We start from the raw sequence: 13,601 nt of genomic DNA, 5'->3' as shown, positions 1-13,601 counted from the left end.
AGGAGACGAACCGCTTACTTGATCGGGTTCCATATATGGTTGAGTCATCTCTTTCCAAGGAACCTGATAAAGTTAGTGGCTAGGTTATGACTTATGATGGAAAGAAAGAACACTTGTAGTGGGATGATAGATGCAATTTAATCTTTGAAGTAAAGCGAGAGGTGGCTTGAATACAATATGACGTCCTGCTCACAAATCAAGGGCACCCCTCCATCCCAATTGAACTAAACTTTGGCACAGAAGGTTCAGTGCCAATTATTTCAGAACCAATGTCTATTACTTGGATTCAACTTTCTTTTCCTACTTATTGTAAAATAAAAAATAAAATAAAAAAGGATGGAAGTCTATTTGAGGGAAAAAAACCTTAAGAAATTAATATAACATAATTGAATTCAAACACAGACTAATTAAGCTTTTCAATTTAGTATTGTCCCAATCTCAAGATTATACCTTCCCCCAAACCAAAACGGATTTATCACCATAGGTCCATAAACAAAAAACAAAAACAAAAACAAAACAGTAAAGGCTTAAACAGCTAGGATGATCAGGGAAGATAGGACCAATGACCACTCAGGCCCAAGTATAGCACAACAGATCAACTACTAATCTCAATTAGTTGTTGGAAATGAATTCAGAGGTGGATAGACTTGGAGCTTACATCCATCCCTCATCTGCAACTGTCGAAGCATATTTGCCAATTCTGGATTGGGATGTAAAACTTCCACATCCCTCAAGGCACTCAAGCACCATAGTTTGTCCAGAGGGATCGTTTTAAAGTTGCAATGCTCAAGGACTAAACGTTGTAGCCTTGGCATTGCACCTTTCTCCATAGTCCATTCTATATCAGTTACTTTTGCCATTTTGAAGACTTCAAGTTGACAAAAACTAGTTTCATTGCAATGGAGTATGAAACTGTCACATCCAACTACTTTGAGTATTCGAAGGTTGGTAAGGCTACCCAACAATGTCACGGTGGCTGAAGATACCAATCTCCAACCCTGCAAGGTTATCTTTGTTAGGGTCAACTCAAATGAAATTGGACTTAAAAACTCACCATTATCACCAATGTTCTTAATCTTCAAAATTTGTAGATGACGCAAGGGATGGAGGCTTGTAAAAAGCCCTGACTCCTTCCATGGTGAAGAACGCAATCCTAGTTTTCTTACATTGGGAAATTTGGCCTTGGCAAAGAGATTCTCAGTGTCTTTATTTAAAGCTATACCAGTAAAGACTTGAAGATTTGGCAAAGCCACTTCATTGCCAGCTCTAAGTGGAGATGTTATTGTTGGCCCATCCAGGTACAAATGTCTCAATTTTTGTAACTCCCATATCCCCTCGGGGAGATATGATAATAAACTTGTAGAATTTCTCAAGTCTAGCGTCTCTAGATTCCAAAGATTGCATATGGGCTCTGGAATTTCATAAAACTTATCAGCTCGAATGCTCAAGTACCTCAAAAGGATTAGATTTTCAAAATTTTTAGGGATAGCGCAACAAGTACCAATATTTCTGAGCTCTACCACACGAACTAACTTGTTAGTTTCGCATAACCATTTCAAGTAGCTTTTATCCAGAGTGCTCTGGTCCCCAGCAACCCCCTTGAATCCTATTAAAGACCGATTATTTGAAGGCTCAAAAGAGTTGGAAAAAATGTATGGCTGGTTGGCACAGTGGATGGAAATTCTACGGGATTTGCTCATGAGTGGAAGGTTAACATCAGAACGTACCTCAAGAAATTTCTCTTTAGCACTCTCTGATATACAAAGGTCTCGTAGAATATCATGGATACGACATGTTTTGACTCCTCCATCTAGCCTTTTTGTTGCCACTTGAATCAAGCTCCGATCAATGAGTTCCTCTAAGTAGTCTTCAGCAATGTCCTCCATAATTCTGTTCCCAATTTGTCGAATGAATCCCTCAGCTATCCAAAGTCTGATTATTTGCCTCATTGATATCTCAAAGTCTTCTGGGTAGATACCAAAATATAGAAAGCATGGTTTTAAGTGTCGGGGCAAGTGATTGTAGCTTAGTGCCAATATGTCCATGCAACTTGATCTATCCTCATTCAAATACGAATTGACATTGCCAATATATTTCGACCATGTTTGATGCGTTTTCTCTTTATTCGCCAAAAGGCCTCCCAATACCACAATAGCAAGTGGTAAACCATGGCAACTTTTCACCATTAGTCTCCCTAGAGTTTCAAGTTCTAGAGGACATGTAGCTCCCCAAAACACCTTCTTTGAGAAGAGTTCCCAACTCTCATCTTCTTTAAGAAATGGAAGTTCATAAGGGGGAATAGAAGGATTATTAAGACTACTTGCATGTACTGCTACTTCTTTTATTCGGCTAGTGATCAATATTCTACTTCCATTTGAGTTATCAAGAAAGGTGGATCTTACCTTATTCCATACTTCAGTATTCCAGATATCATCCATGACAAGTAAGTATCTCTTCCCTTTCAAGCTTTCAAGCAGCTCACTTTTCAATTCATCCTCAGTCATATCTTTCAATTTTACTCCATTCTCACTGTAAAAATCTTTCATGAAGCGTGACAACGATTGTTTCAATTTAATATCGTTTATGCCTTCTAAGAACTCATGCCATGCCTTTCTAAATTCTTCATCATTCATTTCCTTGATATGTTTCAAGTCTTCAATTAGTGTCCCTTTTAATTTATCCTTATACAAGTTATACTGATCTTCCAAACCGCGGAGTAATTCCTCTTTCAATTCAGCTCTGAACATCACTTTTGGCGGTGGTGTCAGCCCCTTTAAGATTTCAAGCAACAGCTCTCTAATTCTATATTCTTGTGAGACATAAGCCCACCCACGGAAATCAAAGTAATTCTTCACATAATTGTTGTTGTAAATCTTCCTTGCAAGAGTGGTCTTACCTAAGCCACCCATGCCAATGATTGTAACAACGTTAAGTTGCAAACTCCCTTCAATAAGTTGGTTCACCAATGTCTTTGTGTCATGACCAAAGCCCACCACATTATCTTCCTCGACATATCTCCTACGCCTGTGCAGTATCTCCTCTGCTTCGGCATCTCCGCCAGATGATTCAGCTATTTCTCCTATGCCGTACTTGCTCCTATTCTCGTAAATTTCCTTGATGAAATTCTTGATTCTCTCAATCTTGTTTGCAACCTCGTAAAGTGCGCTTGCTCGGTCAAAGTAATGGATTACCTTCCTCATCTTACTTCTTTTCCTGTGCTTTGTCTCTGACATGATGAATGTATCAATAATATCCTCAGCCTCATAGGCTACATCCCTAATTTGGCTGACTACCTCCATCACCAACTTGTCGTGTCGTTTGCCTTCAGTATTTTGGAGGAAGACGTAGATCAAAGATAGCTCGTACTTGAGTAACTTGACTTGATCCTCAACTCCACCTAGCAATTTTGATTCTTGAGAAAGCAACTGAGTCAGGTTCTCCAACAGGAAACTCACTACACTGTCTGTCATGTCTGCTAATTTTCCCTTTCTTGTGGGTAGAAGTAGAACAGTAGAACTTGTACAACAATTACAGATTTTTTTTAAGGAGGGAGTGATATTGTTGGGAAGGGAAAGTCCGGATGGATGATGGAAAGGTTTTCTTATCTCTATAAAGTCTAAAGTCACTTTGAAGAGTGAAGACAAAATTTCTTTAGCTGGAAAGTTTCTTTATTATTGCCTTTGCCTTTTCTTTTTACGAAGGGATTGAAAAGACCGGAAGAAAGCATTAAAGTGGGTGGGGGATGAAGGGGAGGGGAGTGTGGTTGGTTTGGTTTGCTTTGAGGGGTAGGGGAGAAGAAAATGAAGGTGGGGAGTTTTTTCTACGCCCACCATTTAAGAAAATCAAGGAAAAAACTTGTGAGAAAAGCAGGAAGGATTGAGTTTGACATGAAATTACCCTTCTATTCTTCTTTTATTTATTAATTTGTTGTTTCTTCTTCTTTTTTGGGTGGAAATGTTACTGTTGTGCTGCTACTAAGGGTGTGCATGAGTCGAGTTGAGTTGAGTTACGGAGATTTTTTGACCCAACCTATCATGGTGGGTTAAGAAAATTCAACCCTACCCAACCCATCACATAAGTCCAACCCAACCCACATGGGTCGGGTTGAATCCATGGGTTGGACAATTTTTTTTTATTACTATTATTATTAAATTGAGTAGAAAAAATATAAATACAAACATATTAAAAAAACACAAAGATTAGTATCAATGTAACTTCTTAAAAGCAAACAACACTAATGACTAAACAACAATAGTAATTTACTAGGATTTGTGTGAACTAATTGGCTTTTATATAGGAGAGGAAGAGTTGATTATTTTAAAAAAATTATTAATTATATAATATATTTTAAATATATATTAAACATATGGGTGGGCTGAGTTGGGTTTGATGAGTTTGTAATTTTATGACCCAAACCCAACCCTACCCACTAAAAAAAAAAAAAAAAGGAAAAAATGCAAAATTGACCCTCTAACTTTCACTGTTTTTCATTTCAGTCCTCTAACTTTCAGTTTTGTCAATTCAGTCCTCTAACTTTTAATTTTTGTCAATTCAAGGCTCCGTTACAACTCAGTTAGTGTGGCTGTTAGATTTTCTTGAAACAACGCTCTTTTGCTCTCTTTTTTTTTTTTTTTTTTAACTCGAAATTAAAATAAAATAAGAAAAATGTGAAATATATATATATATATATATATATTAAGGGAACGACGTCATTGTTCCCCTTCCCTCAATCAAAACAAAGAAATCACCCCCACCCAAATCCCTAACTTAGAGTAATTGGGGAAACGATTTGAGAGAGAGACCGAGCATGAGAAACTGAGTCGGATTGAAAGAGAGAGACCAAGTAGGAAACTAAGCTCGTTTGACTGTTCGAGACCGATTTGCAGAGATATTATGAATCGATTTGACATAATCAGTGATTGAGTTCTAATGAAGACTGAGAGATTGAGGCCGAGAAATTTAGACCGAGAATCCCTATATTGACTGAATCGATGATGGAGTTCTGAATCGGTGATGGGTGTACTTCATAGCTCCAGCTCCAGCCAAGTTTTGGGTATGATGAAAACCCAGTTTTTTAGTGTGTTTTTTTGGGTATAAGTAGTAGCAGAACAATGAATTGTTGTGTGTTTGGTGTCTTTTTTTGTTGAGCATTAAAACTTAGATTTATAGGAGCATCAAACGTTGTAGTTCTATCTAATTTACTCTCTGTTTTAAGATGAATACTCTCTGTTTCAGACCCTCTTTATGCACTTTCTTTGTTTTGATTCAGGGAAGGGGAACGACGTTGTCGTTCCCTTAATGTTTTTTATTTTTATTTTTTTTCATATTTTTCTTATTTTATTTTAATTCTGAGTTTTTTTTTTAAAAAAAAGAAAAAAGAAAAAAAAGCAAGCCCAACCCACCAAGATTGACAAAAATTGAAAGTTGGAGGACTGAATTGATAAAACTGAAAGTTAGAGGACTGATATGAAAAAACAGTGAAAGTTAGAGGGTCAATTTTGCATTTTTGCCAAAAAAATTTATAACCCAACCCAACCCAACCCAATGAGTTGGGTTGGGTCGGGTCAGTTTTGGCAGGTTGGTGGGCTGGCTGCACACCCGTAGCTACTACTACGCCTCTCTCTCTCTCTTTTCTTTTTCCCTTTCTTCTTGTTTTGCCTTTTCCCTGGTATAATGCCATGTTGGTTGGCTCTTTTCTTTCTTTCTTTCTTTCTTTTTTTTCCATAATTATTATTAGTTTTTGTTTTTGCTGGATGTTTTATTAGTTTTGTTAGTTTGTAAGTTTGTACTCAGCTCTCCGTTGTTCTTCGAAGTTTTGAGAGATATAGGATTTTGGACTTAAAAAGAGTTAAGAAAGAGAGGTAGAGATGTGTACAATGGGTCGTGGGGTAGGTAGGGTAATAAATGGGAGAAGATATTTAGAAAAATTTATTACTTTTTTATTCAGCAATCTATTACTACAAGAGCTTTTATCTATTTTTTAAATTATATTATTGGGATGTGTATTGCACTCATGGTAGGTAGCTTATGTTTCACAAAATCTTAATGATGAATATACTTTGTAGTAATTGAAAAAGTTAATTTTTATAAACTATTAAAAACTTGTTTTTATGTACTAGCTATATGATAGTAAATTTATACAAATTAAAATTTGTATCCTCTCATTTTTCAATTCAACCAAATAAAGGAGTTTTTAATCTCTTGACTTTTCTACTCCCTTATCCAAACACACAGAGGGAAAACTAAGGGTATGTTTGATAACTATTTTTTTTCTATTATTTTCTGTTTTCAAAAATAGTTTTTTATTTTCTAGATTAGAAAATTTGTTTGGCAACCCAAAATGAATAGAAAATAAAAACTATTCTCAAAACTAAATTTCTAAAGGAAATTAAAAATAGGCAAAAGGTTGTTTTCAATTGTTTTGGCAAAAACACCATTTTAATCCTTATATTTTGGGGTCACAATCGATTTGATTCCTATTATTTTCAACTTACATTGAATTTAGTTTCTATCATTAACTCACTAACGAAAAATGCTTACGTGGCAAATGATTTGCACAATTGGCATGCCTAATATTAAAATATTAAATGAAATACTGATACGTCTAAATTTTAGTGGCTGATGTGGCCACATAAGTGCTTAGATGGCAAATAAGTGTCCGCTTTTATTATTATTATTTTACCTTTTTTTTTTTGCATTTTCTTTATTTCTTCTTTTAATATTCTTACAAATTTTTTATCCATTGACTACTACTTAAATATAGATACCAAATTGACTGTAACCCCAAAATGTAGGGATTAAAAAAGTGTTTTCGCCTTTATTTTTATCCCAATGAAAACACACCTAATTTAATGAATACGTTCTGTTTAAGGAGTTAGCACTAGCGTTCTAATCCTAGCTATAACAAATTTTAATATTTTTTTTCTCACTCTTCTCTCACACAAGATTTTTTCTCTTTATCTTGCACTCTATTCAATGATCCTAAAGAGAATCACCACTTTATATGTAGGAAGACCCTTGGCTTCTTCTTCTTCACTACATCTTGAGAACCATGACTCTCTCTCTCTTCTTCCCAAATTTTGAATAGATCTATGTGAGAACTTCACTATGTAACTTTTTACCTCCATAAATTTACAAACCCAAATTGTGATGCCCCAGTTTGATTGATTGTATGATGTGTGTGGGTGTGTGATGAGTCCCACATCGAGTATTTACTGGGTAGATCTGAGTTTTATTAACAACTACAATGAGCCTCAATTGTGACTAGTCCGTTTGAGGTATAGTGCAGATGTGGCTAGCGCTTTTCCTTGGGTCATTACATATGGTATCAGAGCCGGCCTAATAACCCTGTGTGGTCTCGAAGGCACTACTCCATAAAATGGGCCCTAACGAGGACGTTAGGGATTTAAGTGGTGGAGATTGTGATGCCCCAATTTGATTGATTGTGTGATGTGTGTAAGTGTGTGATAAGTCCCACATTGGATATTTACTGGATAGATTTGGGCTTTATTAACAACTACAAGGAGTCTTAATTGTGACTAGTCTTTTTGAGATATAGCGCAGATGTGGCTAGCGCAAATGTGGCTAGCGCTTTTCCTTGGGTCGTTACACAAATTATATCTCTAGTTTTGACCTAGAGTTGAGAAAAGTTGTGTACAAAAGGAGCTCTACTACAACTTGTCTAGACTTGAGACAAGTTTGTACAAAAGGATATCTCAATTCTTTTTTCTTTTCTTTTTTTTCCTTCTGAAAACTATTTTTTTTATTTCCACTAACCAAACATGAATTTGATTTTGAAAATATAAGAAAATTGGTTTTTTTTTTTTTTTTCTATTTCCAAAAAAAAGTTTTTGAAAACAAAAGGCAAAAACTATTACTTTTCCATCCACCCAATCTTCTACTCCTCCCATTTTCTATCATCTCACTTTTTCATTCTCCCAACCAAACAAAAGTGAAATTTTGAAAGAACCCCACCAAATATATATATATATATATATCTCTTTTTAGGAAAAAAAAAAAAAAAAAAGTGAAAGGCAAGCATAATGTCAATTGTAAGTAGTATCCAATGTCTTTGAAAAAAAAAAAAAAGAGTAGTATTAATTATTTTCCATTGTCCTCTCTCTCTCTCTCTCTCATATAGGGCAGGCCATCTTTTACTTTCATCTCTCACTTTTATAAAAGGCAAAAGCATTCCATCATACGGTAAGAAGAGCAATAAATGTAGGCCAAAGAACTAAAAGTCAGGACAAAATTGTTGAATGATTTTCATCAATTTCCATCATATAATAAAGGGAAACAAATTATTGGGAAAATTACAATTTACTCACATGTAGTTTGATTGAAATTTAAGTTGTTTACCTGTGATTTGAAATTTGACACTTTACTTGTTTGCCCGCCTCAAAATTAGTTTAGTTAAAGTTCTGTAACCCATCTCTATTAAAAATATGGTTAAATATATAATTTTACTCCACTTTTATGTAATAATGTTTTAGAACTTAATAATAAGTTTTCTCTATTTAAGTAAAATGAAATAGATAAATAGATGAGTTTGGATATATTAGATATATGTGGAATAAATTTAAGATTAGGTTGCAAAAATTTAATAGAATTTGGAATGAACTTGAGATTTATTTTTTTTAAGAATTAGGATTCAAAAAAAATATATATATATAAAATAATGGATAAAGTTTAGAGAAACTCAAATTTAGTCAAATTAGAATTTCAATTAGAGTTCTAATTTTGTACCATTTGTCTAGATTTAAGTGGAGACCACACCATAATTATCCTTCATGTTATTCAATTAAAATTTGAAATTAAAGTCCAACTTTGCTCCCTCTGGCTAAATTTCAGTGGGACCACGTTATAATTATCGATAAGTGCAACTCTCATTAAAAAAAACATTGTGCTCCTTTTTTTTTCTATTTTTTTTTGGCTGAATAAAACCTTAGGTTCACCTCCCCTTCTAGACTTATGCGTGTTACATTAAAATGATGTGCTCTCCTACTTAGCCCAAATTACTTCGACACCAGTTCAAGAACCTTAATATACAGCTCCCCTTTGGTTTATGCTTTGCAAAACGCATTCCAACCATTCCTAAGGTTTGATGACTCCTTTCTTTCATCTACCTATATTTTCCTTTAAAATTATATAATTTTTTAGTTTTCCTATGATTGATGTTGCATGTTTATTTTCTGTTTCATAACAAGTTGCAAGGAAAGTAATAATTGTTTGAATTGAAAATTTGTGTTTCATAAGATTTTTAAAAATATTTAACGTTTTGATGTTAAAATGTCATTAATAACATTTGCATGTGGTGTAATTTTTTTTTTTTTACCAGGGGATTGTCATAAAATTGGGAAAGTCTATCAGCAACGAAATCAGGTATTTCGAATGGCTTATCTTCAACAAAGATTTGCTATAGCAAATATAATAAATCTTCAGAGATATGAGTTCTGATTTGTGTATGTTATCAATTAGGTGATGATTTTGGCTTGGTTTCTGTGTATGTTTGTGTTGGATGTGTGATGTCTGAAATGGGATGGCGTACCCTCTCTTTACTTGGGTAGGTTGATATCTGTGGATTTAGTCTATAATAAGGCATGGCAATTGCTTGAGAAATGTTCTCTTAGAAAGAAACTGGTTGTTATCTATCATTTGGCTCAAACTGTACTATTTGAAAATTGTCATGATCAAAATCTTGATGTTAGAAATGGCATATTACAGATGGTTTATTTATGAGATAATAATAGGGTATTTTTAAATCCTTATCAATTTAATTTTATATGACCATTGAAAAGGAAATGTGGATCTTAGCCAAAAATTTGGTCAAGCATATAATCATGTGGAACCCAGCTAGAAGATTGTCATGCCCAACAAATCAATCCGTGACCCTGACTTTAACTTGTAGAGGTAAATATATAACAGTTTGGATGAAACTGATATTGCATATAGGTGCGGTTTGGATTGCGCCAAATCTGGCGTTTTGCTTCTTCTTCTTCTTTTTTTTTTTTTTTTTTTTTTTTTTTTTTTTTTTTTTTTCAAGCCGCTTATGCTGACTTTCAGAGACAAAATTTCCTGTTCATGAACCGTGCATGCACCGTTTACGCACTATGCATGCACTGTTCACGTACTTAAAAATATTAAAAATGAGTCTTATAGTATTATTATTTTGCTACAGTGTTTTCAGTTTTAGCAAAAATAAGTTCAATCCAAACAGACTCATAATAACTACATATGATTTGATTGGGTATATAATTTGGATGAGTGTGTGCATTTAGTGACTGATTCTGAGGTAAGGTTGCTTTGGTTAGAATCGTTCATTGGACCCATTCCACCGCTTGTCTATGATAAGCGGTAGGCATCTTCTCTATAAACAATGCATAATCGTTCCCTCTCTTTCTCACTCTCTGATGATATCTTATATCCTAGATTATAAAATTGGGTACCTGAAAATAGTTTCTCTAAGTTACTCTAATATTACCTTTTTTTTTTCAAGTAAAATTCTACTGCCTGATTTCAAATAAAATTAAAATGATACTATAACTAAAATTTTCTAAGTGCAGGTTTCAACAGATGTAAAATAAAATTTAGGCCAAAACGTATTATTGTGCTCTAAGTTGCTAATTACTTTAGTTGTGCTCACTGTTAGTTTTGTATCCTTTTCTTTTAACTACCCTCCTTCTCATGCCATATCTCTTGATTGACAGATTTATCTACTCAGCAGAATACACAAACAAACTAAAGTTCCTACTTTGAATGTCCACTTGAGGTGTAAGTTCCATTTTATTGATTATTTTGAAATCCTTTGAAATTTATATTTGACATTGTTGTTCACGCTATCTAACTCCCATTCAATATAAACTCCTAACAGGTAGATTTACTAATCCATGGAATTTTGGCAGGCCAACACAAACATGTGAGATGTGGAGCTATTCTATGGTATGAAGAGAGGAACGTCAAGTCAAGAAGACCATCAAAACCAAAGTTTTTGTTGTGCTGTTCAGAAAGACTAATTTATTTACCTTTGTTAAAATACGCACCTCCAGTTCTTGAAGGATTGATGAATTACTGTGGCCCTTCATTTGTAATAGTATATCTAATACATTTACATTTCATTGTAACTGTCTGGTATAACAATGTCCAAAGGATATAGCTTTCTTGATTAAATATCTGATGCTAAGGAGACATGGAGTATTAGAGTGAGAATATGCAAAATGTAGAAAGCAATGAATAAGAGAAGTGGAAATAACCTCATCGGTCTTGACATGATCTTTATTGATGAAAAGGTTATTATACGTCACAACAATGAAATGTTTGAATCTTTCAACTATTCATTGTATTTGCTATATAATATGTAAACTAACTTTTGACTTCCACTTTTTTTTTCTTTCTTTTTTTTTTCATTTTACAGAAAAACTTAATGCATGCAATTGTAAGAAAGAATGTGTTTCAAAAATTTAGTGCCATCCTACGTGAAGGAGGAACATTTATCATTTCAAACTTTAAAGTAATCATGGCAAATAAATGATATAGACCTTTTTCAAATTACCTGAACATCATTTCCCTGTTAACAGCTTCGATTAAGGAATGCAGTGAAGAAAGTGAACTCATACCTATGCATGCCTTTGGATTTGCAACATATGATTGTATCAACAGTCGTTTGAATGATAATTCTTACCTAACAGGTAAATCATATTTTACTTCACCTCTTCTCTATTTTAATTAATCAAAATATGATTTTATCAACAATCATTTGAATGACTGAAATTTAAGTTGTTTACCTGTGGTGTTCATTTCACCTTTCTATAGGATTATTACATTACCACCACTAGAGAACTAGCCCGAATGGTTGGAATTCGAAAGGCGCCAATCTTGCATCTCTTTTCAAAATCAGTTTCTAGGGCAGCAACTATTCATTGCTGCCCTTTAATCAAGCAAAAATTTTATTTTATTTTTTTTCAAGTATAGAAATGCAAGTTGTTAAAAATGGCAGTGTGCCCTTTTATCAAGCAAAAAACAATAAATAAGGAGAGAGAGAAAATACTAGTATTAATTATGAATGAGATGAAAAGTAATAGCATTTAATGATATTTTTTTAGCCGTTAGATCACTTACAAATCTACAGTGTAAAAAATGTGTAACTTTACAAGAGTTACAGTAAGTGTACTTGAACCCATCTATATCTATATATTATACAACATCAATTTATCAAAAGTAAATTACTAAATATCAAATGGGCAAAACTTAGGTACAGTATCTTAGGTGCAATACCTTAAGTTCCCCTCTTAAATTTAAGCCACATGTATAAAATACACAACTCAGTAAACAGGCGTTAAAAGATAATGCTCCGTCACTTTACTTCTTTTTTTCCTTTTTTTTGACTAGCCTGCTATGGAGAACCAAATAAAGCCAGTTGCAGATTTCAGATCTACCCCCACCAAACTTCTTCTGCTAAATCTCCTCCTTCAAAGAGATGATAAGGTATTTTTTATATTTCTTTGGCTTTTTAAGATTTCAAATCTGCCCCCACCAATTTTGTTTAATATTTTCTTTGGCTTTTTATTCAAATCCTCTCCTCTTTATTACTTACCCAGCAGTGGCAATCCGCACTTCCTCTCTCTAAAACAGTTTCTTCTCATTATTGATCAACAACTAATCATAGGAAATAAGGCCATTAACCAAAAATTCAGGCCATGGATCGATAAGGTGAACCCAGATCTACGGAAACACGATGAGGGAAAGAGAAAAGAAAAAGAAAAAATAAAAAAGAGACGGCAATAACGCTGTTTATTGAGTTGTGTATTTTATACACATGGCTTAAATTTAAAAGGGGAACCTAAGGTACTGCATCTAAGATATTGTACCTAAGTTTTGCCATATCAAATAATACAAATTATTTAGTCTTAAATCTTAACACTAATATCACTTCACACGATAAGAAGATTTATAATAAGTCATTACTCACACAATAGTAATTAATAAAATGGAGTAATATTTTACTAATTGCTAATTTGCTATTATAAAGCCAAGTGATATAAATTAATGAAAATGATATAGTGATTTTAAAAAAAATCTTAATAAAAGGGATTAGATTGGTTAATTTTTTAAAAGTTTCAAATTTGAGTTCTTTTTTTTTTTTTAATATGTTGGGAATTTGGGATATTTAACCATCGCAAGTTGTACTCCCACCTACTACCCACGTGCATTGACTCCTAATATCACACTTCAAAGCTTTTTATCATCTTCAGGAATACGTGTCATCTCCACTCCCACCTACTATTATGTATTATCTCTTTGGGTGTGTTTGGTTGCTGGAAATCGTTTTCTGGAAAATACATATTTTCCGGAAATGCTAATTTCCGGAAAAGGAAAATGTATTTGGGTGTTTGGCTGTTTCGGAAATCGTTTTACGGAAAATCAATTCCGGTGTTTGATTCGTCCAAATATTTTACGGAAATCGTTTTACGGAAATTTAATTCCGGTGTTTGATTCGTCCAAATATTTTACGGAAAATACTTTACGGAAAATACTTTACGGAAAATACTTTACAGAAAACGTTTTCCCATGTTTGGTTCGGAAAATACTTTACGGAAAATAATTTG

General features: G+C 33.7%; 1 protein-coding gene and 1 long non-coding RNA gene across 3 annotated transcripts; one reads left to right on the top strand and one right to left on the bottom strand.

The window, feature by feature from the left end:
* Positions 1-378: 378 nt before the first annotated feature.
* LOC115967902 (probable disease resistance protein RF9) lies at positions 379-3,684 on the bottom strand. 2 transcript variants are annotated; one of them, XM_031087060.1, is made up of 2 exons: positions 1,728-3,684; positions 1,476-1,606 (listed from the first exon to the last, which is right to left on the bottom strand). In XM_031087060.1, exons 1-2 carry the CDS (start codon positions 3,468-3,470, stop codon positions 1,556-1,558), a joined length of 1,794 nt encoding a protein of 597 aa, XP_030942920.1. In that variant the 5' UTR covers positions 3,471-3,684; the 3' UTR covers positions 1,476-1,555. The 2 variants fall into 2 exon arrangements, with proteins under 2 accessions (XP_030942919.1, XP_030942920.1); XM_031087059.1 differs by having other exon boundaries at positions 379-3,684.
* Positions 3,685-8,994: 5,310 nt separating this feature from the next.
* Positions 8,995-11,198, top strand: LOC115967835. The gene is made up of 4 exons (XR_004086566.1): positions 8,995-9,098; positions 9,338-9,381; positions 10,707-10,770; positions 10,902-11,198. It is a non-coding gene; the product is annotated as an uncharacterized LOC115967835 (long non-coding RNA).
* The last annotated feature ends 2,403 nt before the right edge of the window (positions 11,199-13,601 follow it).

The sequence above is a fragment of the Quercus lobata genome, chromosome 11, assembly GCF_001633185.2.
Source record: "Quercus lobata isolate SW786 chromosome 11, ValleyOak3.0 Primary Assembly, whole genome shotgun sequence".
NCBI classification, from domain to species: Eukaryota; Viridiplantae; Streptophyta; class Magnoliopsida; order Fagales; family Fagaceae; genus Quercus; species Quercus lobata.
This window is presented reverse-complemented; position numbering and strand designations above follow the sequence as displayed.